Below are 24,224 nucleotides of genomic sequence, written 5' to 3' on the forward strand. Positions count from 1 at the left end.
CTGTAACGGCGTTGTATGCTCTTTTGTGTTTATTTGTATTAGCTAATGTGTATGTACATCGTGTTTATGTTGTACTTACGGGTACTTTACACAACCTCGTGTTTTGTGTTCTCCTCTGGTGACTGCAAGGAACAGACACCAAACCAAAGAGATTCTCAGGGTCCTTTTCTTGAGTGATCACACCGGATCTAAAGTGCAATAAACCACAGAACTAATTCAAATTATTTTAAAATAGTCCTGTGTTTACCAGCAGGGTTATTCCCTTCTTGTGCTTCTCCTAGCTTGACTGTGAACTTTTGGAGTCCTGTTTCACCCTTTATCCTATGGGAACCATGGATGTGAATTTCCTGGCAACAGAAGGAACACAAGCGTGCACTGGAGTATTCCTGACAGCTCGCGCTGGCCCATGGCTGAATGCCAGCTGGGACCGACCACACTCCTCACGGCCTGCCACAGAGGTGCTGCTGCTGCCTGTGATGGCTTTGCTCTAAAAACCCCCGAGCAGAGCTGGTCAGCTGCCCTTCCCAGCCCTTCCCAGCCCTTCCCGAGCTGTGAGTACTCAGCAGCTCCCGTGACACAGACAGCGCTGTGGCCGCTGTGTAGTTTTAAGAACATGCAAATGCCAAATTTTGGCAATTGCAGTGCCAAAGTGTATGCCAAATTCGTGTAGTTTTAAGAAAATGCAAATGCGCCTGCCTTGGCTCGGCAGCCTGTCCTGCACGGCCAGCTCATCACCAGTGATGGTCAGGACACGTTCCATGGCCAGCTTGTCGTCTGTGTCCCAGCCGGGCCATGTGTCGCAGCCAGGCTGCTGTCCTTCACGGCCATGACCATCCTTCGTGCTGTGGCCGCTTCACGCATCCACATTGTCCTTCGTGGCCGGGCCCGCTCTGAACGGCCGGGCCATTGTCCCTTGTGGCCAGGCTGGTCACCCTTCGCTGGCCTGTCCAGCTCCTGCCGTACCCTGCGGGTCCGTGCGGGGCAGAGCGGGTCCGTGCGGCGCGGTTCGAAGCGGAGCGGTCTGAGCCGCCCGGAGCGGATCGGAGCGGAGGGGTCCGTGCGGAGCTGTTGGCAGCGGCGGGCTCGGTGCCTCCCGGAGCGGCGGGCTCGGTGCCGCCCGGTTCGGAGCGGAGGGCTCCGGGCTCCGTGCCGCCTCTCGGCGGAGGCGGCGGTGGAGGCCGCGCCCGCCGGGGAGTGACGGCGGCGGCACTTCCTGCGGGCGAGCGGCGGCGGAGCCGGAGCCTTTGTGCGGGAGCGGGAGGAGGGTCCCCGCGGCGCCCCGCGGCCCCGGGCGGGCGGGCAGCAGCGGAGGCGGCGGCGGCTGCAGTGCGGATACCGGCAGGGGAGCCGCTTCCCCCGCCTCCAGCGCCGGCGAGGACAGAGGAGGCGCCGCCGCTCAGCCGGCTCCGGCCACCAGGTATTTACCGGCCCCTCCGCTCCCCGGGCCCGGCCGGACGCGGAGCCGTGCGGCGGGGCAGGGACAGGGACAGGGACAGGGACAGAGACAGGCACAGGGACAGGGACAGGGACAGCGGCCGCAGATCCGCCCGGCCGGGCCCGGGGGATGCGCTGCCGCGGTGCCGCCCGGCCGGGCCCGGGGCACTTCCCCGTCTCTCGGAGGCTCCCGGGGCCTGCCCCGCACGGCCCCGCACAGCCCCGGGCGCTCCCCGCACTGCCCCGCACTGCCCCGCACTGCCCCGCACAGCCCCGCACCCACAGACCCGGGGGTAAAGCTGCCCCGGCGTTCTGGGCTCGTAACGGAGCGGTCATTACCCCGCTGGGGGAAATAAAGATGGTTTGGGGCTGTTCTCCCCCCCAGGTCATCAAAGTTCCCTTTGGGGAACTCACTTCCCTTCGGGGGGCTTCCCCGGGGCAGCCGGGGGTCGCTGGCTGGGAAAGGGAGAGATGCTAAAATTGCCCGAAAATCTCTGTAGCAAGAAGCTGGGCTTCTAGTGACAGGAGTGAGTCCCCACGGGGAGAGCAAAGCAAGGCTTTACACCGACATTTAATAGTGCTTTTGAAACTCCTTGCCTCGTAGGTTAATTTCACCGCTTAGTTGGGTTTTTTCAAAGATTGAACACAATCTAAGAGTTTAAATCCTCTTTGTGTACTTAATGGGATGTTGATACAAAGATGACACAGTTCAGCTTTTCCCTGTACCTCCCCAGAACACTAAAACGTTCAAATTGAATAGGTCCTCAATAGGCAACAGGCAATATTAAATGCCTTTGCTCTTCAGATCTCTCTGACAAAGGATTTGGGATCTGTCTCTCATCTCTTTCTTGCACCATTTTCTTACCTAGGTCGTGTTTTCTGTTTACAAGCCTGAAGATGGCTGCTGCTGCTTCCTGCAATGTGGAAGAAGATGAGAGCCTGAAGGGATGTGAACTCTATGTTCAGAAACACAACATCCAACAGATTCTAAAAGAATGCATTGTAAACCTCTGTATAGCAAAGCCAGACCGACCCATGAAGTTTCTCAGAGAACACTTTGAAAAATTAGAAAAGGTCAGTGATTTTCAGGTGACATTTTTCATTTCTAAAATGAAAATGATTGTTTAAAGATTTCAAATGTTTTGTTACTTTTTTTTTCTTTTTTAAATGACCACACAACTGTGAATATGTAAACTGGTAAGAGAAAAAAGCCCCAACCCTTCATTTGTGGATGTCTACTATAACATTAGTTATAGTTTAGGAATTTTTGTGCATAACACCAGGATTATAATATCTCATCAAACTGCATCTGTTAAAAATGACCCATATTGATTGTGAGGCACAGTACTCTGAACTTTCATCTCCTGGAAGAGCCTGCCTGTGGGTGCAAAAGATGTTGTTTATTCCAGTGTGGATGGTGGTGGGGTTTTCCCTTCCCCTAAAACTGACCAAAATCAGGGAACCACCAAGTTCTCAAAATCCTTGAGCAGTTTGCTATTTAACTTCTCTGCTCTCTCCTGTCTGCAGTGCCTGTCCCAGGATCCTCTGACAGGGGATGCACTCACTTACTGTGACTGCCTTCAAAAGCAGTGTAGAGAGGGGAAAACATTTCAGAGCATTCCCAGACAAATCCTCTCTAAAGCCTAGGGGTGTCTTTGCAGGAAGAGCACATTGTGTGAGCAAGTGTTGTTGTAGGATTGGGAGATAAGGTTCAGTAGTTTCTTCCTTCAGGAGTGGATAATACATAAGGCTGATATATCAGCAGTGATGTAAAATGTTTAATCCATCTCACTCTCTGCTTTTCAGATTCATTTTTCTATAGGTGAGTATGTGCCAAATTTGTATAGTTTTAAAAAAATGCCAACGTTGTATTGTGGTGGCAGCCTGGGACATCAGAGAGGGGTAGAAAATACAAGGTGGTTTGTAATTGTAATTAATTATTGTGAAAGAGAAACAGTCTCTTAATTCTGTATATTCTAAACTTCTGACAGCCAAGACCCATTTTGAGAGAATCAAAATTGTTGAATTTCCCTACTGTGTTGTGAATTATTATCCATCATCACATGTGGAATTTTGGGCTTTTTGAAAGGAAGGATAAACACCATTCTTGAAAAAAACCCATTAAAATATGCTGTGGTCTTATGGGATATGCTCCATTGCTGGAGGAATTTCTTGAGGAGCTGTGCTGGGGGAGTTTGGCTTTGTTGGTGTTAACACAGCACACACAGGAGGGCAGCTCCTACCCTTGAGAAATGACATCTTTCATGTTATCTCCCATTATTTCCCAAAGAGATTCCAGAATTCTGTAGGACATCAATCAGGATGCCAGCACAGGAGCTGATGGATATCACTTGTCTCAAAATGGAAGATGATTTAGAAACATCAAGGCATCAACTGCAGGGAATATTGTGCCTGCTGTGGGAGGACACAATCTTGGCACTGCCTCTCTAGAGCAGCCTGGGGGCCCAGCCTGCTGAGCCTGGAGGCTTTAGGCTCCTTCTGGAGCTTTCCAGCACTGTAATTCTTGTTCCTACAGCAGTTTGTCTCCCCTGTTGCCCAACCATCTCCGAGGACTTGGGATAAATTGCACTGTGAAGGATTTTCTGCTGTGGAATAATATTTTGACTTAGTTGGTTGCGTGAGAACAGTTGAAAGGAAGACTTCTAAAGATAGAGAAATCTTTCAATAAGTTTTATCCTGTTTTTATACACTTGTCATAACATATACAGGCAGTATGAAGAATCCTAATGGAATTGTGAATTTAGCAATTGTTCATTAGATTTTTGTAAAAGTGCAATACTGACGTGGCACATTCACTATTAGCTCCTTTAATTTGGTCCTGCGGAGGGAGAGGAGTGAAAATCTTTGGGTTTAATAATGATTTTCTAAACAAAGTCACGCATTTTTCCACCTAAGTGTGGTATTGTGGGGTTATTTTCCAAACTCATTAAGATAAACAACACATTCCAGTGAAGAGAGCAGTAGAAGAACAGTTTATCTGTCAAAAACACATGTGGGAAGTTTAGAGATGAAGTGTAGGATATTTTTCAAGTGGTTAAAAAATGAGCTTGTGGAAAACAAGTAGAGCTTGATCCACATCCATGCACTGGAGCTACCACAGAAGTGAATTAAAAAAAAAAAGAAGACTGTGTTTAATTTTGCTAATTCTTAACTCCATCTCATAAAATCAACTTATAAAAGTAAGATTTATTATGATATGCAAGATCAGAGTGGATCATAAATGTTTCTCATCTTCTGATGGCATCAGAGTCGGGTCCATTGCCTTCAGCCTGCTGCTAAATGAGAGTGGGCAGGGGCTGAGCCCTGAGCCCAGCACGGTCCCAGGTGTCACTGGGGAGGTGACACTGGGAGGTGTCACACAGCAGGAGCAGGTTTGTTCTGGCAGGAGCTGCTGTGAGCAGCTGGAGCAGAGCCAGCAGTGAGGGAATGCTCAGGGGATGTCCTGGGCTCAGCTCTGAGGCTGGGCCACTCTTTTTTCACAGCATGGACATGGCCTGAGAGGGCTGTAAAGGGAGAACATGGATAAATACTCCTGAATAAAGTACTGGAGGCTGAGGGTTGATGTTTGATGTTTGATTCTGAAGGAGTGCCAACGTTAGAGAGAACACTCCCCCCAAAGCCTTTCTCACTGCAGCTTATTTCTATCAAGTACAATAACAAAAACCATTAGTCTGAAAATAATTGTGGGAAACTTTAATACACATTTTTTCTGTTCATTTAATACTGACAGGACCTGCTTAAGTTGCCAGTAATTTCTGGGAATCAGCCTATGTTTCTGTACTCTGAAATTTGCAAGTCACTTTTATATGCTGTGACCTGTGGACTTCAGATGACATCTACTCTGATCACATTAACAGTTACTTTGTAAAAATCTGTAACATGCCCTTGAGCACAGAAAATAGTTGAAAACAGTTTAGGTACTTTAGATTTTAAAACCTGTGATATTTCCTTTGAACAATTGATTTTACATTTCCCTCTGACTGCGTAGATCTTGGTGGATGGAGTGAGGAAAGTCTTTCCCTTGGGGATTGTAATTGGTTTTTTTTTGGAGTGAGGGAATAGATGTTAGCTAAGAAACTGTGGCATTATTTTAACAGCTGTAATTTAGTCCTGTTTACTTGAGGACTAAAGGAGGCATAGCAGAAAAAACCAGGGAACCCATATTTTATCTCTGGTTCTTACTTTATGTGAAAAAGTCAATTACTGAGAAATTACAGGCAATGCTTTGTATTTTTAGACTGCAAAAATTTCATAGTGTCAGGCTGTTTAGTGCCATGATTGTATGATCAAAGGTGGAGTTGTCTTGCCAGGCTAAGCTCAGCTGTTCCACAGCAAAGAATTAGAATAAAGAATAGAACTAATGAAGAAAATGGCACCAAAGAAGAGGAAGCAGCAGGAAACTGCAGGATGTGTTTAAAATGGCTTTGCTGAAGCCATTTTAATGTGGGGTATTTTAGAGCAGGGCTGTGCTGGCTGAGCTGGGCTTTGCTGGTACCTTCCGGAGCCGAGCTCTCTCCAGGCCCCTTCTGTCGCCCTCAGCACATGCGGAAAACAGCTTTACTCTAATAAATCAGGGCCGGCGGGTCGGCAGTGTAGTTGGGGATGCAGGCTGATGCCGCATCCTCCCGGCGCTGTCGGAAAGGGAATTTTGGGAAAATCCGAATTTGGAGCTCGAACCCCGCGGGTCAACGGCGCTGCCCCCTGGCGGCTCCGGGCGGAACTGCACCCGGGACCCGGCCCTGGAGAGAAACCAAAATGCAAATATATTTCTGTTAGCAAAATTCTCTTTATTTACCTTCCACAGGGAGTTTCACAGCCAAAGGTACTCGAGCATCAAAGTTTGAGCACCGAGCTCTTCTTATGTGACAGTATTGTCTCCCAGTATTTGTATTTTATCACAAAAAAGAGTCCTTCAAGCAGTAATTTCTGCCAGAACCTGTCTAAACTGATGAAATTAATTCTTAGCAGTACAGGTTATTATTATGCAAAGTATAACTCACTGCTTTCAGATAAGCTGGAGAGAGGTTATGGATTTGAAGCAAAATCACACAGAGAAAAAAAAATTAGAGAAAAAAAATGCATTAATGAAGCAGTTTTATAAAGCCTAATAATAATATTGTTCAAAGCTTGCCAAGCAGTTGGGTGTTATCTGCGTGGTGGTCAGAGATGTTGGTAAAGCATGCAGGAACACACCTGAGGTGCTGACAGGAGCACAGCAGTGGGAGCAGAGGTGCCCTGGCTGTGTGACTGAGCAGGCTTGGGCAGCCTCTGTCCTGCCTCTCCCCTGGGATCAGCACTGGGAAGAAAAGCAGCTCGGGTGGCACCTCTGTGACTGCCAGAGTCAGCCCCAGGCAGTGTGGTGAGAGGTGACAGTTTTCTTGGAAGAGGTAAAGGAAAACAAGGTGAATTTTTAAAGCCCTCCCCAGGCAAACTTTCCTACATGCAGAGAAGGTGGAGGATGAAGGGAATAAGCACAGAAAGAGGGAAAAAACCTTTTTCCCTAAGAAATAAAATTAGCTAAAAGCAAACCCATGCTCTTACGAGCTTGAGTGGGGCATATTAGAGCTGAGCTCCCTGTTTGCTTTGTGTGTCCACGAGTGTGAGTGGCTTTCCCAGTCTCAAAGCCAAAACCTAACAAAGCCAGAGTGCAGTGATGGAACATGGAGGGAATTCTGCCTGGAAGACGTCTCAAGCTGCCCTGTTTTACATTCATCAGGTTACTTAATCCACTTTTATGTGGGCTTGTCTCCTCTTACACAAGCTATGCGTGCATACATTGTTATTTGGCTGGGTTTTAAGAATCAGAAGTGTTGGCTAGGATTCTCTTTGATTATATAAGCTTTTAAGTATCAAAAATAGGGTCTGTGTTTTGTAACATAACCTCTCACTTTGCTGTGAGGCAAAGAAAGTAGGGAAGAGGTGGTGATGGGTTGAGATGCTGAAGACACTGCTGGGGGGAGGACAAGGAGTGTGAACAAGTTGCAGGAGGTAAAACAATGGCAGTAAAGGGTCTGAGGAAGGTCAGCCATGCAGCTGGAGTGTCATCAGAGTAGGTGGATTTTTGGCAGGAGATTTTTTGCCTAGATTGGAAATTGGGAATGAGCAGAGAAGCAGAGAGGCCATGGTGGATGAAGAAATAGTAATCAAAGGGGAGGATAACTATGGAGGGGGTAAATACCTTGGCAGGATAGTAGGGAGTGCATTTAAAGATATTTCTTAGAATTGCTGTAGAAGAAAAGGTAGCATGTAGCAGGGGGAAGGCAGTGGAACAATAATTGGGATTGTGTGAATAACAAGGCTGAATTGATCACAAAGATTGTCAGTCCTGGCAAAGATAAGACTGGAAAGAACATTAAGATCTCCCAGATTTTTCCTGCTCTTAGTGATGGCATCAGTCAGTCCCATTTCCAGCAAAATGAAGTGCTTTGCCTTTGGCCTTTATTGGTTGCTGTAAATCATCAGTCCCAAGGAGTGGTGAGAAACCCTCCTGGACTGAGAGCATCTCCTCTGGGTCAATTCCAGTGCAAAGAGAGATTAGTCACCTGTGCATGAACCTTCCTGCACATTTTCTGTGAATAATCCAGCTCTGTCAGGCAGAAAAGTTTATGAATGTGCTTGAGGGGGAAAAAAAACCCCACTTAGAGTGTACTTGGTGGTGTTGTTTTTGAATGCAATGTATACATTGTAGGAAGCAGAGCAGAGGTACTGAGCTTTGATATCAAATGTCTGACTTGCTTTTAAGTCTTTTTGGGATGTTGTTGCAAGGCTGAGCAGTGTTTGGAGCCCCCTTAGATGCTTTCCTTCCTTCAGCTCACCTGAGTTTTCAGGTAGTGACAAAGCCTGAAAGCAGAGACTGGGAGAGGAAGGGAATTCCTGTTTAGAAATGCTCCAGTTGAGAGGGAAGAAAGCTTCTGGGTCAGGAAGTGTGTGTGCTCTTGAGCAGTGGTCTGAAAGGAAGGGAAAACCTAAAAACTGTCTCAGCATTGGGGCTGCTTCACTTGCAGTGCTTAAACTCATTAAAAGTTCACGGAAGAATTATCTGGGGGAGATGCTGAGGACAATATGCCAAATTCCTGTGGTTGTAGCTGAAAGTGGACATTCAAAGATAAATTGGTTGCTGCAATTGTGTTTATTGGTTCTTTCAATTTGAGGCAATGATCAAAGGCAGTTCCACTGTCTTGCTGTTGTGCCTTCCATGTGTTTTCTCATTTGGAGGTGGACACAGTTGGGCAATATGATTATGAATTATCAGTGCCATCCAAAGAGAGAGAGAAAGAGAGAGAGAGAGATATCACTTGTTGTCATGACAACAAAAGATGATGAGGTGTTTACTTGAAGCTGGGTTCTGCACAAGGATTCACATCAAGCCTCATCTGAAGATTGGTGTTTGAAGAACTCCTCTCGAGACAGTTCACTGCTCCTTCCAAACACTGCCTGCATTGGTGCAGCTTTACCCCAGGATATGTGGAAGACATCTCTCTGAAAGCTCAGCCCAGGACAGAGCAAAGGCTTTTATTTGCAAAAGGCACGCTGTAGTTCAGGAATGGGGATCCTTCCCAGCCTGCAGCTATGGAAAACCAGCCAGTCCACTGCCTGCTGTTTGTAGAAAAGGAGTTTGTAGTGAAGAGACTTCCTTTTAAAATGAATCACACCGTAACTCACTTTTATAATCCTTTCAAATCTTCTTGGCTTCTAAAAGTATTTGAGTTTAAGAGCATGCTTTGTAGTATTAATTTTATCTCACTGAGCTTCCTTTTGTATATAAATCTGTGCTGGGGCGGGGGAAATATTATTTATTAATTCCTTGGAAGTGGCTTTTATGCAATGTGTACTGAAGAGAGAAGAGTGTATTTTACATTCAAATGTGGCAAACTACTCCTCTCTCTGAGTAAATATGCTCTGTATAAAAAGAACTGTGTAAGTGCTGCACACCATTAGTTGCCCGACTGCCCTCTTGTTGTACTTGCCTTTTAGTTAAATCTTAGCTGCTATTCTACAGAAAGGTCTTTACTGCCTTTCATTTAAGCCCATGAAGAAGGTGAATTTGGTTGTGTTCATTTAATATAGTCAGAGACCACCAACACTATCAGAGATAGGCAGTCAGTGATGTTATTTGAAATTCTTCAGTTGTAACTTTCGTTTTTAAACACTAGATATTAAGTATGATTGTACTATATAGCACACATTTGTACTTAAAATATTTTGCTTGATTGTAGTTTAGGATCTAGAGACTGAGAGGAGTAAGGAAGAAGTTGATGAGAATGCTGAAATAGGATTTGCAGTTCTTAAACTATGGGAAAATCTAGCTGAGTCATTTTTTGCATAGCTAGTGCTGCTATTTGAATGGGAAGTTAAAAAGTTTCAGTAAGGATTTAATACATCTGAAATTCTGGATTTTTGGTTATAGCACCGAGATCAACTGTATTGTGGCCTGGGAGTTTTGGGGCTGTAAGCCAAATTTAAACCCCAACTGATCTCAGGAAGAACTTGGCACTTTTTGAGGCAGGTCAAGATCTTGAAAAGTCAGATCTTTAGCCAGCCCTCTACATTTTATCTCTGATCTTGTCCCCTAAATATTTCAGTAATGCCTTCTTCAAAACAAGGATGTGTGACTTGTTGCTTTGAGTCATGCAGCACGGGAAATACTGTTCAGTTATTTATTTCAAGTGACAATAGTGCATCAAAGACTGGTGTCAGGGGTTGATGAGAAGGGCAGTGTCAGTGATGGTGCAGGAACTGACTGGAACAAGACCAGAAAAGACAGGTGGCATGACGGATTTGATGTAAACACCAACGGCAAAACATATATTAATCATCCCTTTTTCTTGCAAGCCTGAAAGCTGTGAGCCTGTGCCAGTTTTCTGTAGTGCCCTTTTCTGGTGCCATATCTGATGAGCTGTGGATAAGTCACTTCCTCTGTCAGTGGGACCAGCTGGTGATGCTGGGGATCTGCCACCCGTGCTGCTGCTCCCAGATGCTCCCTCCCCCCCTCACTCCATCCTAGCTCTGAGTGGAGAGTCTCACTGGAAATTTCCTGCAGGACAGAGGCCAGGTCCTGGCATCCCTGTTGGAGGAATGTTGGTTTATGGGGTGTGCAGGGAGCTCAGCATTGCTGCGCTTCCTTTTGGGTAGCCTGCAGGGCTGCTGAGCTGAGCTGTCTGAAAAATCCTGGGGTTGTTGAGGGAGAAAGATCAATTGGGGTTTAAATTTGGCTTACAGCCCCAAAACTCCCAGGCCACAATACAGTTGATTTCAGTGCTGTAACCAAAACTCCAGAATTTCAAATGTATTAAATCCTTACCAAAACTCTTTAATTTCCCATTCAAATAGCAGCACTAGCTATGCAAAAAATGACTCAGCTAGGTTTTCCTACAGTTTAAGAACTGCAAATCCTATTTCAGCATTCTCATGGGGTGATGGCTGTGTGCACATCCCTCAGCATGGCACTGGGGCCACCAGGCTGTGGGGTTTGCCTACACAGAGGACGTGGCAGCAGCCAGCTTGCCTCCTTACAGTGCAGTGCTCATGCCCTCTGGTTTCCTGTGCCAGGGAACAGAATTTATGTTCCACCCCATCTCCAGCCCTGCCCTGCCTTTAGTGGAGATTGGGATGAGCCAGCCCCAGGGCTCTGGGGGAGCAGCAGGGGCAGTGAGTGTGCTGTGGCTGAGCTGTGCCAGGGCTGAGGAGGAGGGCTGGGTCTGAGCAGACAGCCCCTGCTCCTTTGGCTGACAGATGTGGATGATGCAAAGGGAATTTTACTCCTTTTTGCTTTCCCTCGGATCCGAGGAAGCTGAGGGATAGATCATGGGGCTCTGGGAAAATACTGTAATTATGGGTAATCTGGTTTGTCTCTATCCTCTGGAAGTCAAATTCAGTGTATGAATTGACAATCTTGCAACTCTGACCTCCTTTGTTGAAGGTTTTCTGTACTTATCTCTACTCTTGTTACTCTCTCTTCAGGGATTCCCTTCCTATTTTAATCTCTGTTCCACAAGCATGAAATTTGGAGACTAACCTCCCTATTGGCCAGCTGGTGCTAGGCCAGCCACCATCTCTCATAGTCCTCTGGAGCCTACCTTGGATCCTATTTGCTTGGAAAGAGTCCCATTGATTATAAATCAGTTGTACGGCAGAAATTCTGGAGTAGGGAGCATCTTTGTTGTTTGTGGTGATAGTAAGCTTGCAAAGCAGAGCAAGATGAAGAAACCAATCTAATATATCATTGTGTGACTTCTGAGAAGTTGTCTGTACTAGAGACAATGACATGTACAAACCAACTGAGAAAACAGCAGCTGTGATGTTGGAGAGTAAGCAATGGAAGTTTTGCTTTCTCAGCCAGGAGTAGCTTCAAAGAGATGCCTGCACTTTATGTACATTGGTTGTCATGACATGTGAGAAAGACTTAAACAGGTGAAATGCCTGTACAACACTGTAGTCAATGCCATTCTCATTAAATCTGTAATTTCCATCCAGCCGTGCACCGTCACCCAAACACAGACGTGAACGGGCTGCTGAGAGCCACAGAGGAAGGGCAAATTTGCTCTGCCCGTGAGTGAGAGATGCCTCACTGTCCCTTTTTGCCTTGCAGGAGGAATGCAAGCAGATCCTGGCGCGGCAGAAGTCCAGCTCCCAGTCGGATTCCCACGACGATGAGGTTTCCCCACCGCCGCCCAACCCGGTGGTGAAGGCGCGGCGCCGGCGCGGCGGGGTCAGCGCCGAGGTGTACACGGAGGAGGATGCTGTTTCCTACGTCAGAAAGGTACCTGGCACCACCCCTCTGCCTCTCAGATGTGCAAGGCAATCGAGTGACTCGTGTTTTGTCCCTGATTTGGACTCCTGGGCCAGCCTGGAGGATGGTGTCCTCAAGGAGGGCCGGACCATCTCCACGTTCAAATTCTTTTTCTGTCTCCTTGACTAGGGATTTTCCCCAACAATGGGATTTCAGCATTCACTGTTCCTTCTTTTTTGAAATGTGCTGCTCATCTAACAGGGTCAGTAATTCTCAGCCATTTTCTTGATGGTCACTGGCTTCAGCATCTTCTGAGTTTCATCAGAACATCTCATTATTGGAAGACAGCTTTTCTGTTTGTTTTGCTTTTTTGTTTCCAAAAGTCTCTGCCTCAAGTTCTCTTTAATCTAAGTCATTCAGGTTTCCTAGACCACTCAGGCATGTATTTCCCCTGTTGATTAGGTACCACTTAACCCACTGAGTTTTGGAAATCTCTCGACCATACTTGTGTCATTTTGTGTGACCATTGTCTTTGAAGAAATGCCAATCCCAAATTAGGTGATTTCTTCACTAGGAGCTCTGTTTTGGGCTTCCCTCTTTTAAACTGCCTTTTTCCACAAAAATATTTAGCTATGTTATATCTTTGATATCTCTTAATAACTCTGCATTTATTTTTTTTTTTTTTGACACTGGCTAAATCTTTCAAAGCTTATTGAAAGAGAGACATTACAATAGCATATGTCATGTTTGTTTAGGGAGCCAGGCTGAAAATGAATTTCATAAGGTTGACAGATGCTACTAATGTGCTTTTGTGTATGCCTGGAGTAGCTTTAACTCAAAGAGCTTTTTCTTTATGGGAATGCATTTTGTCAGTCACTGTTTTTTGGCAGAATGCTTTTTGCCTTTGCAGTCAGATGTGCTTTTGTCATCTGCTTATGATACAAGTTCACTGGCTGCTCTGGGGATTTCTGTCCCAAAGAAGAAAAATAATTAGGAGAGCCATTCATCCTAAAAACAAGTGTGTAAGAGTATTCTTGTGGCAGTTAAATAATGTTTGCAAGTGTAGTTTGGAAATTTTAACAGCCCTGTGGTCAAGCTATTAATGAATGCCCTGCACTCTTAAAAAACTTGTGTGATACTTCAGAAGCCACTTTAAAACACTTTTATTTCTGTGCATTTTGCAATATCCCCCTAAAAAACTTCCATGAAGAGGTCCCATTTGTTTCTGCTTATTATGGGTTCCATCTGACTCTTCTGAAAATCAAAAGAAATATCCCTTCCCACCCCCCTGAGCAATTCTTTTATGTTTTTGATGGAACCTGAAGTAAACTTTGTTTTCTTCATTTCTCAACAGTGATGTCAGTGACCCCTGACAGTAGCATGAGTAGGCAAGAACCAGAAGCAGCAATACAGATCATATTCTGTGTGTTCTTTGATTAGCCCTGTTATGATTTTAATTTCCTAGGAACAGACTGATCTTAAATAATAATAATTTAGGGGATAGTTTCTTGAACAGCTACAGATGCTGGAAGGAACACAGAACTAGCACTGGGAGGATTTGTGTCAGTGCTTTGTTTTCTGCCATAAGCAAACAAATCCCATGGTGATCCCCATGGATGTGTGATTTCTAGAACACAGAAATAAAAGGAGACACTGAAAGGACAAATTATGGAACAAATTTAAAAGAGTAAAAAGCAAGGCAAAGGTTGTGTTAGACTATTGCAAACAGATGGAATTTTAGATAGTAGTCAGGAAGAATGGCTGGCTTGAATTCAGGTGTTGGATAGAAGCACATCTGGGTTATAAGCCAGTTTGAAGGATCCCTTGAAGGGCTGAGCTATAGCATGAGTAGTGCTGGAGGCAGTGAAATGAGTTATGTCCCTGGAGAGAAAATCAAAAGAGATTTAGCTTTGTGATTTGGGCAAGCACATGGCATGGCTTCATTCCGGGGAAGATCTCTGTGGAGGGTTAGTTCATCCTTGAACTAGAGAAAGCAATATTTGTCAACACATCTGACAACACAGTTAACAACTAACAGAGCAGGAATCTTGCTCTAAAGAGGGTTATCAGCTTGAAGAGAACATTCAGTGATTATTTGGAAGAGTGATGTAAGAAATGGCCAAGTGATTCTTACCAGCATTTGACTTTGGTCACACCTAGAGAATCTCTCCTGTGTTTTCTGTGTCCCTGCCCCAACAAACCCACAAAACCTTGTGGCTTTCAGTGCTGCAAATATACACTGAGAAAGGCTGCTCAGTGCTATTTCATAATCAGACAGAAAGGCTGGAGCTGAGTGTCTCAGGGATCTGATTATTTACCCTTTTGGCTCATCAGCAGTAAGCTGAGCTGGTGTGTTCTTAATAGAGCAAGGGTTCAGGCCTGCAATTCAATACAGTGCTCCTGATAGGGTAAAAACCAAGAATAAGATACTGGCTGAATTTAACACTGAGAAATTTGAACTTTTAGACAATTAGGTTTCACTCTGATACAAACACACAGTTTGTGCATGTTTACTTCTCTAGACTTGATTGGAGTAATCTGATTTCTGCAGCTGTCAATGCTAGAGAGGTCTCAAGACAGTCTGACTTTAGATCTTCACAGAGTAGCATTTCCCTGTGAAATAAATCTGACAAACAGATTTTGATTTTCAGATTGGAGTAAGGCTTATTTAACACTTAAAACTTCTGCTATGCTTGATTCTGACTTGTTATAATTAAACTATTAAGGAAAATCACATTATCAAAGATAATGGATATTCTTGACAGGTCATAATTTTGTTACAATTTCTTGTGTCTCTCCTAGTCCTGGAGTCTGACTGATAGAAGATACTTGGCAAATAGAGAGATACATTATCTACTGATATCTTATCTAAATGGTTATCAAAATGGAAAGCTTAGCTTTCCAAAGTGGAAATACTCCTGAATTTCAACTTTCATTTTGAACAAATTCATGCACAACAGGACTTTGACATCTCTCCAGTTAACAAATAAAGACCTCTTCATTCTTGAATGGAAATTCTGCTTGTTTGCCACGAAGCCAAGGCACAGGATTTGACTCAAGTGGGCCTATCAGGAGCTTGGTTCCTTATACCACAGGCAGTACTGAAAAATATGATGCATTCAACACATTTTTACCTTTTTCCTAAAGAAATGTTGCCATTTTCACAGTTTTAAAAGTAGGTTGCTTCTGATTTGGGTTGGAAGGAAGAGGAACATAAAATACACTTTCCTCCATCCAGGATATTTGAGAGGAGACTACACAGCTGGCAATACCTCCTAATTACAGTATTTTATGGATATCCTTCTCCCCAGTCATCCCTGATCTTATATTGCCTTTCTGAGTGTCATTTTGAGAACAAAAATTCTTATCCTCACATTATCAAAACTGTAATTTATTACTTTCTTAGTGGCTTTATATTATAGCCTAATCCTGTCTCAGTGCCTGAAATCAAATCACACCCATTTTCTTGAATAGTGGAATTTTCTGTAGATTTCATGATTTGTGAGTGAATACAATCAGGCATGCAATTACCTTTCATTCTTTTCTCTCCAGGTTATTCCAAAGGACTATAAAACCATGACTGCTCTGGCCAAGGCCATCTCCAAGAACGTGCTCTTTGCTCATCTTGATGACAATGAACGAAGGTATGAGGGGATTCATCATTCAAGGGTATTCACAGCTTGGTGTGAGGACTAGAAATTGGATTAAATTTCATCTCAGGGTCCAGAACTGCTCTCACTGCTGCTTTTGAGTCACACCCTCAAACATGCTCATGGTATTATGAGAGATGGTAAAACCACAAGGTGAGAAAGGACAAAAAGAGGTTAGAGTGTGTTCAGATAAATTTAATGTTTTCAGAACAGATGGGCCTGATAAACTTTATTCTAGATTACTTAATTAGCTAAAGCAATCTCAGAAGCATTTGTCATTACTTCTGAAACTCAGGCAAGACAGGTCAAGTGCTGAATGAGTGGGAAAGAAAAAGCATAATGTCTGTAAAGAGATAAAAGGGAATGACAGGTAAATTGTTTTGTTCTTGGAAAAACTGGAGAAAACAAATTATGGATAAGCACCTGAAGGAGACCAAGGAGTTCAGTAACAGCCAGTGTGACTTTTAAAGTCTTAAAAATGTCATTCCAGAACTGATAGCTAGCTGTACAGCTGGGGGAGGCACAAAGGAGACCAAACAGCTCAATTTCCAGTAATGGTTTTGACATTAATGTTTATGATGGTTTCATAAAAAAAAAAACCAGGGAAGTGTTCCTTTAGTGAAACCAGTGTGGAGTCTGTGCAACACTGATGGAATTGTAGCAAATAGCAGGTATCACTGTATCACTGCTCCATCATTCCAGGGGAAAGGTGTATTGAAGGGGTTGTTCTGCTTTTCACCATTATTGTCATTAGTGGCCTCAGTGGGACCGGTGATGAGTGCTGAATTTTGAGCTGACATGAAGAAAGGAAGGGCTGCTAATGCACCGGGAGACAAGGGTAGCATCCAGAATTATGCTGACAGGTTGAAGGAATGTTCTAGCAAAAGCAGGGTGGATTGACACTGAGCCAAGTGCAGAGAAGTATTCCTTAGGCAGGAAAAACACCTTTATGACTATAAGGCAGTTTTGGTAGTTCCTTGAAAAACTATGTGGAACTTATTGTACCTCATGGTCTGAATAACAGTCACTAATGTTAAAATGTTAAGCTTTTTTTTTTTTTTTTAAATACTAATGTTTTTCTGGGGTAACTATACAGAACATGCAAGATGTCCCAGTGTTGGAAAGATTTCAGCTGGAACACAGTGTCCAGTTTGGGCACTGCACTTCAAGGAAAAACAGTTGGAGGAAATTAATGGAGGAGTGGTGGGAATGACACAGACCTAGATAACATCACTTCTGAGGGGAAAATGGCATTGCTTGGCCTGCAGAATAAAAGCTGGGGCAGAGGGATGCAAGAATAGCTTATAATTGCATGTGAATTATGCTATATGAGTGATAAACTGCTCTGTGGGCCAGAGGGTAGAGAAAAACAATTTTAAAGTGCAGTGGGAGAGAGTCGAGCCAGATCCAAGGGGAGGTCCCTGATGGCTTGGTCGGTTGTGGAGCCTCCACCACTTGGGGCCATTGGGATGGATTGGGCTGTGGTCTGCCAGGAATGGCAGGATCAGCCCTGCCTGGCAGCAGATAAGGCTCACTGAGGTCAGGAGCTCCTCACCAGCCCCACTTTTCTGTGCTTCCATGGTCAGAAAAGACAAAAACTTTCTCTACACTGGTGGTTTCAGTTCTGGCAGGACATCAGCAGCACAGTCCCTCGGTGGGGCTACTCAAACGCTTGCAGTCAAAGCACATTCCAAGAGTGCAAATTTTGCTCCCTCTTGCAGATGTTGACACAGTTTAATTACTTTGCAACCTTAATGGTATCATGTTAATATGCAGATTTCTGGAGTAATTAGAAGAGGATGAAGTTTGCACATTTCTTCTAGCTTTTTCACCCACAGAGGAGAATCCTGGTACAGAACTGCTGTAAGTCCTGATTATGCTGTCAGCATGCTGATGTGACAGGCGCTGAAGGGATAGGTTTTAGGGCTGGAATAAAAGGACATTTCAGTAATTCGTTATCAAAATAGGGTGAGAGACAAAATCTGAAGGACAAGTGCTTTTTCTTGCACTGTGCTGATTGCACATCATGATCATGGTCTCTCCTCTCTGTTCCCTGGCTCCCATTTCCCTCTGTCCTGTCATGGATTTGTGGTAGGAGTGGGAAGAGACCTGCACAGGCTCCCTTGAGGGTGCTGCAGGAGCATTTTGGACTCTTTGCTTCTGCAAACTAAGGCTTGGCCAGGTGTATTCTGCCTCTGCTGTCAAAAGATTCAGGGTTGTGCACTGGAGCATGGTCAGGTGCAGACCATTTCCCTGCTCAGGGATGTGTCCAGAGGCCTCGTCTGAGCCTCATGATGAGCACAGCAGGCTATAGCTGACATCAGGAAACAGAAGAGGAGCCCACAGAAGGATGCATATTCAGCTCTGCAGACGAGATTGAAATGAAGGAATAAACTGACATCGTGCTCTTGCCCTTGTCTGGTTGCATTTGTCAAGTGTGGAGAAGTCAGCAAGTCAGAGCATACCATTGCCATCACTTCCAGTCTGCATCTTCTTAATGTAAATATGTAGTTCAGTGAAATAAGTGGTGAATTACTCAATTTGGGCTCTTGCAATGGTGGAAAGCTGGGTAAGGTTATTTTGTTTCCTGTGCTGCAGTGGTGGTGTTTATTGGCTTGTGTCTGTGCTTCCTACACTGAATATATTATCATTGTTTTATCTAATTTCATGTTTGATCAAAACACAGGGGGTGTTCAGGTGGGGGAAGGATGGACTAGCAATTTCTCATTTACAATGGATGACTCCTGCATTTTTTCTTTCTTCAAAAAGATATTTGTGTCAGCCTGCTCTGACTTGTGTTGCACTAACTGCTGTATAACTTAAACCCTTATTTATAAAGGCAGAGTATAGCACATAATCTCTGTGTCAGAAATTCCATATGAAGGGCTGGTTGCATGAGAAATCATGCTGAAGTTAAGGTAAACAAGTATCTTTGTGCACTGGTGTTGGAAATACTTTTGTTCAAGTCTTATTTTGGATCACATCTTTCCCTGTGCCGTGCTTCAAACAGGGCTGCCATCTATGTCCTGCACACACACAGAGTCCCTGGTGTAAAATTGTACTGAAAAGTGCAGTGGAAGGGAAATGTAACTGCAGCAGTCCCAAAGGCAGCAGAGCTAGTTATCAGCAACTTTTGCTGAGATGTTCAGGAGTTGCTAGCCTTGCAGGGAGCAGTGCAGCTCTGTGATGTAGCAGTCTGCTGTTTTCTCCTGGCACTTGGTTAAACTCTGGACTGAGGTCCTGGTTCTCTCAAAGCCAGTGGCAAAATGCCCACTCCCTGGGTGGGGATGTGGTGTTAGCTGTGAGGAGCTGCTGCTCTTATTTGAATAGTAGGGTTTGTCTTGAGGGGAATTTCCTTGATGATCTTGTCCCTTCTGGCTCTGAGGCCATCTCACCATTCAGACCCGCTCTGAAGATGATTTAGGATTTGCAGCACCTTCCCCCCTTCTTTTGGCCAGTGCTGTGTGGGAGTTTTGCACATGGGTGAGGCTGGTGAGGCCAGTGCTCACTGCTCTCTGCAGCCACTGAAGGATTCCTGTCTGTGCACAGATAGAATTACACCCAGCACTTGGCAGCGCTCTGTTTCCTCTCCCACCCCTGGATATCCAGCAGATTAACGTCCTCTAAGGCCTCCTAGTTGTGAAATGGTGTATAAAGTCAAAATTGGTGACAAGGGGCCAGCCTGAGTGACCTTTTCCTGACCTCTTGTGATTAATCTCTTCTAACCCAGCAGTGAAGCTGTGAAGATTTTTCCTTGTTCATCACATAATGCTGGAATACAAGCACACCCACTTGGCTCTGCCCTGATGTTGGATAGTAAAGGGGAATCAAGAGGAAGAAATTATTCATTTTTCTGCCGTGGTTAAAAATAAAAAAGTAACTTTTCATCATTTCATTGACAGGATGTTGTGTCTCTGCTGGACAGGGGCAGCCACTGAGAGGGGACAGTGGGGAAGTTCAGAGGTGAGCTGCTGGGGGAAGGGAGGCTGGACCCAGGGCTGATGATTGCCAAGAAGGAGAAGGAAATAGAACTGAAATAACCAGCAGGGGAGAGAGCAGGGCTGAGAGCAGCAGGAGTGTCACTCCTGCTTCCAGGATGTCACCAGTCTGCTCTGCTGAGCCGTGAGCCACATCTGTCAGACCCTGTGCAGAAGCTCAGTGGCCTCCTGACCACATAAAGAAGTGGAAAGGTTAAATGTTCACCATATCTGTGTGCAAATGCTCTGTCAAACTTGTTCATCAAGGAGTAAAGAGAGTGGAGCAATGTTTAGCTAATGTAAGTTTTGGAAGCATTTGTTACTAATGTGCAGGCAGCTGTAAGGCTTGCAACAGCTTTCAGAATATTTTGGTGTATTTTATTATTTGCATTATTACTAAATTGGTTTCTTTGAACAGCATAATGGTGTGAAACAGCTTTGAAAGCAAGAGGCACAAAATGGTATTTAATGCCTTTACTGAAATATTGAGCTCTGTTGAAGACACAAAAAAAGTGCCAAGAAATGAACTTGAAGACTCTGTATTTATTTCAGCAGTACACAGTGTTGTATTTACTCCTGTGTGTTCCCTGCATGGCAGAGGTGGGAGGATAGAGACCATTTTTTAAAGCCTGTGCTTGTTGGGACCAAGATGTAAAGATGAATGTTGGCACTTTGCAGACCAGGTTCCTCAGCCTATTTACCATTTCTGTTGTTCTCACCTCTCCCCAGCTGCTCCATGTCTTGCTTGTTTCTTTAAATATTTTTGAGTCCCATTTAGGATGTGACCACTGTAATCAATGGTTCCTTTCCTGCAAAAGTGCTACTTTGGCCATGAATCTTCACCATGTATTTATGCTGTTGGTCACCCCTCCCTTAGTATTCTTAGCAGTTGTGTCTTTACTTTCAGTATATCTATTTTCTCAGACTATTTCTTCAATTTGTAATCATTTTACATCCTAAAGTTTTTTGAAGTGCTTGCAGCTCCTTTGCAGCAAGGTATTGTCTTCAAATTCAGAAAACACACTTTTCATCTGGGTCACTAATGACTTGGGGTTTCTTTCAATACAGGCATAAATTATCATGAGAAAAGTGGCTTTCCATAGCTAACAAGTGAATTTTAGTTGTTCTACTGTTGATCTCATATTGAAATCTTCTTGAAACTTCTGGTGATTAGTGAATTTCAAGGACATTATTATTGCCATCAGCTTTATTCACTTCTGCATAATACCATGTTTTATTAAAGCACTGGCTGCAGGCCAGCTGGAAAGCCTCATACATGTGGAGGAAACCTAAGACTGCACCATTCAGGAGCAAGATATTTTAGAAACAGGATGCCACAGCCATGACATATTCATTACACATCCTGTGTTTGCCTTGCATTTGTAACTTAAGTCTTTTGTCAAAAAACAAACACAGATTTAGCTTCTGCCTCTGCTTCATATATGCCCACAGTGTGCAAGAAAAATTCCACCTTAGATAGAAAACTCAGGGTATGCTTCCACCATTGATTGAAGCTGAATTCTGAGCTGGGACCAAAGGATGAAGTAACAGTGAGTGCCAGACCTTGGTGGCATGTTCCTGCTGCTCTCGTGGCCAGGTGAGCCAGAGCAGCTCTCTCAGAAGTGATCCTGCCCTGCAGGGTTGTTTTCAGCCAGAGCAGGTCCTTCCTGTCACCCTGAGCCTGGTTCCAGAATGCTTTGGCAAGGGGAAGGATGGAGTGGGCAGGGCAGGATCTCCCCTTATGGCTGCAGCAGGGACCCAAATCCAACCAAGTGCTGGCAAAACTGCACCTTAATTTCCATACTAGTCACTGGACAGGGCTAAGGATGGAAATACATGTGTGTATTAAGCTTTGCCAAGAATACCCAAGATCTTGAGCTAAACCACTGGGAAGATGAGGGATGAAAAGGAAGAATAAGAGATGAGAGAGAAATTGCACAGTGAGGCATGGCAGTGGGGGCTGAAGGGCTTTGCTGATCCATAACATGGCTTCCCTGAGTTGCATTAGGATTTTTTTTGGTGACCAGAGTTGGATGGGATTCTTCACCCTCCTTTTTGGGGGTAGCAGAAGAGAGAGGAGGTGCAGCACGATCCCAGTGTTGTGCAGATGCATCCCATGAGGGTTTGTAAAGGTGTGAATGCCCCACCTGTGCTGGAACTTCAGGAGATTCAGCAGACAGGAGGGACCTGGGGACAGAGGAAATGTGAATATGTATTCAAGATATATTATGCATGTGTAACATTAATATATTATGCATGTGTAACAGGTCTGGTACTGAAGAAACTGGTGCAAATCTCTTCACTGTGTGGGAGATTTTTTTTCTCCTGATCATCAGTGGTATTGGATGATTGGCCTGTCCTATGAATTCCAGTTGTAAACAACCAAAAAGGGGAAACTCAGATTTACCAAGGCACACTAAACAAAGCTTTTCTTCTTTGGATAACACCAAGCTATTTTCCAGGTAAACTGCCTTGCAATCCTGCTTTTCTTTGTGCCTTTTGTGACTTGTTTATGGCCTTGGTTCCTCGTGGTGTTTAAAAGTGTGCTGTTTAACTGTGAGCTGTTCCCTTGGCTGGCTGTGGATGTCAAAGGAACTATTCATGTGTTTAAATGGAAGCACACTCAGTCTTGCTGAATTGGAGCTTGCCAATGAGGAATACTACTTAAACTAGAAAAAAATTACAGATTTTGGAGACAAGAATCATCTGGCAGCAGAGATGGAAATGAAACCAGGTAGAGTTGCCCAGCAGTCTGGAAAATAAATGATCCAATTCTCCATTGAAGGATTAGCTGTGAATTTAGCACTGACTTTATTTTCCAGTACATCCATCTCATTTGTCCAAGAATTATTGTTTTTAATTACCATTGTGGTGCCTGCAGGCAGCAGTCTTTAAATTACTTATGCAAAGTTGTGCTCTCAGCAGTCACCCAGAGATTGTATCTGCTTTGGTACCAATCCCCTTACAACAGCCTGACAGCATCAGCAGAATGTACTTTTTGTCATGTCAGGATTTGGCCTGGTAGGTAAGCTGCTCTCTTGAACAAAACTAAAAGCACACACATTTGGTATTTATGGATATTTTTATCTCAAGAAACAAATACTGTCAGTTTGTAGCTTTTTAGGGGTTGTGATTCACCCTCAGTGTTTTGTTAGACAGTTTATATTCTTCATCACAAATACTGGCGGCGCCATGCCTAATGGGGGTTATTTTTAATTCTGCATAAAGCACTGGTTTACATATGGGCAGCATGTCACCCATTCTGAAAAACAGAGCTAAAGCAGAGAAGTTATTTACATAAATCCTTTTTAGATCTAGAAAAAATAGCCTGAGGCAAATAGTATTCATGCATGCTCGTGAAACAATCTTGAGTCTAAACTTATCTATCTATATATAAAACAGAAAAATTATGACTACTGCTGAATTTAACAGGCCTTGTAAAATTTTTCTACCACTGCAGAATACGTGAGGGTGCCTTTGTGCGCTTCTTTACACAACAATTAGCTGGCAGTGGCTCTGCAAATACATTACTCAATGCTAAGGCTTTCCAGAATGAAACACAAAGGTTAAATAAAAGAACGTCCACTCTTCTCAGCAAGTCTTTGTCTTCTGCACCAGAGCAGCTGGAGGCAGCGATTTGTCTTTGTGCAGGGATGAACGAGGGCTTGTTTCCACCAAAGCTCTTTAAAATGCTGTTTCCTTTCTCTCACCCCCCAGAAGGGTTGCAGGTAGCTGTCACCAGTTACTCCTGCTCTCCTGGCTCTTCTTGAGGTGGCTGATTCTGCAACCTTGCAGGCTCTGAAAGCCTGGTGCCTTCAAGTGGGATGGGACTGCTCCTGGAGGATCAGCTCTGTGATTCAGTTCCTTTCTTATGCATTTAGAGGAGGGTCTTTAAAGAGTTTAAAGGAGCTGGGTATTCCAACTGATTGATATGGAGTGGGAAGTGAATGTTTAACTCCTGTAAGGTTCTCTTGAAAATCCCCACCTCGCATTCTGCATGGTTAGACCTGTGTGTTTCCATGATGAGGTGACATCTGCTTAGTAACACCGCGTTTGGAAAGGCAGGAGCTGCCCTTCAAACAAAAAAATATCCTGTAATACTGCAAGATTTAGTAGTGGGATTATTCTTCTCTATAGAAGGGGAGAATTCAACTCAAGGACCAGATGAAATTTCTCTGTCATTCTGGTGCACTTAATGGGAATACCAAGTGTAAGTTATTTGACTGTTAGGCTGCTAACTCTCTCCTAATGAAAAAAAACCCTGACAAACCCAAACAATGATTTAGTTCTTGTCTTACAAGTTCCTTACTAAAGACTTTGACCTGAAGTACATCGCGTCTTGTGAGGTAACAGCTGGTCTATCATTGTCTTCGGAAAAAAGTAACAGTTGCTAAGATTTCGAGAAACAAAGAT

General features: G+C 44.3%; 1 protein-coding gene across 2 annotated transcripts in view; it reads left to right on the forward strand.

Moving 5' to 3' along the window:
- The first annotated feature begins 1,084 nt into the window (after window positions 1-1,084).
- The window catches only part of PRKAR1B (protein kinase cAMP-dependent type I regulatory subunit beta), a 91,703-nt gene continuing 68,563 nt past the window's right edge, over window positions 1,085-24,224 (forward strand). The window contains exons 1-4 of one of the 2 annotated variants that reach the window (XM_084216256.1): window positions 1,085-1,417; window positions 2,304-2,508; window positions 12,044-12,214; window positions 15,737-15,828. In XM_084216256.1, coding sequence (XP_084072382.1) covers window positions 2,332-2,508; window positions 12,044-12,214; window positions 15,737-15,828 — 440 coding nt within the window. In that variant the 5' untranslated portion in view covers window positions 1,085-1,417; window positions 2,304-2,331. The remainder of the gene's footprint in view (window positions 1,418-2,303; window positions 2,509-12,043; window positions 12,215-15,736; window positions 15,829-24,224) is intronic. The other variant, XM_084216255.1, reaches the window with a different exon arrangement.

Source organism: Fringilla coelebs (assembly GCF_963513975.1).
Source record: "Fringilla coelebs genome assembly, chromosome: 16".
NCBI classification, from domain to species: domain Eukaryota; kingdom Metazoa; phylum Chordata; class Aves; order Passeriformes; family Fringillidae; genus Fringilla; species Fringilla coelebs.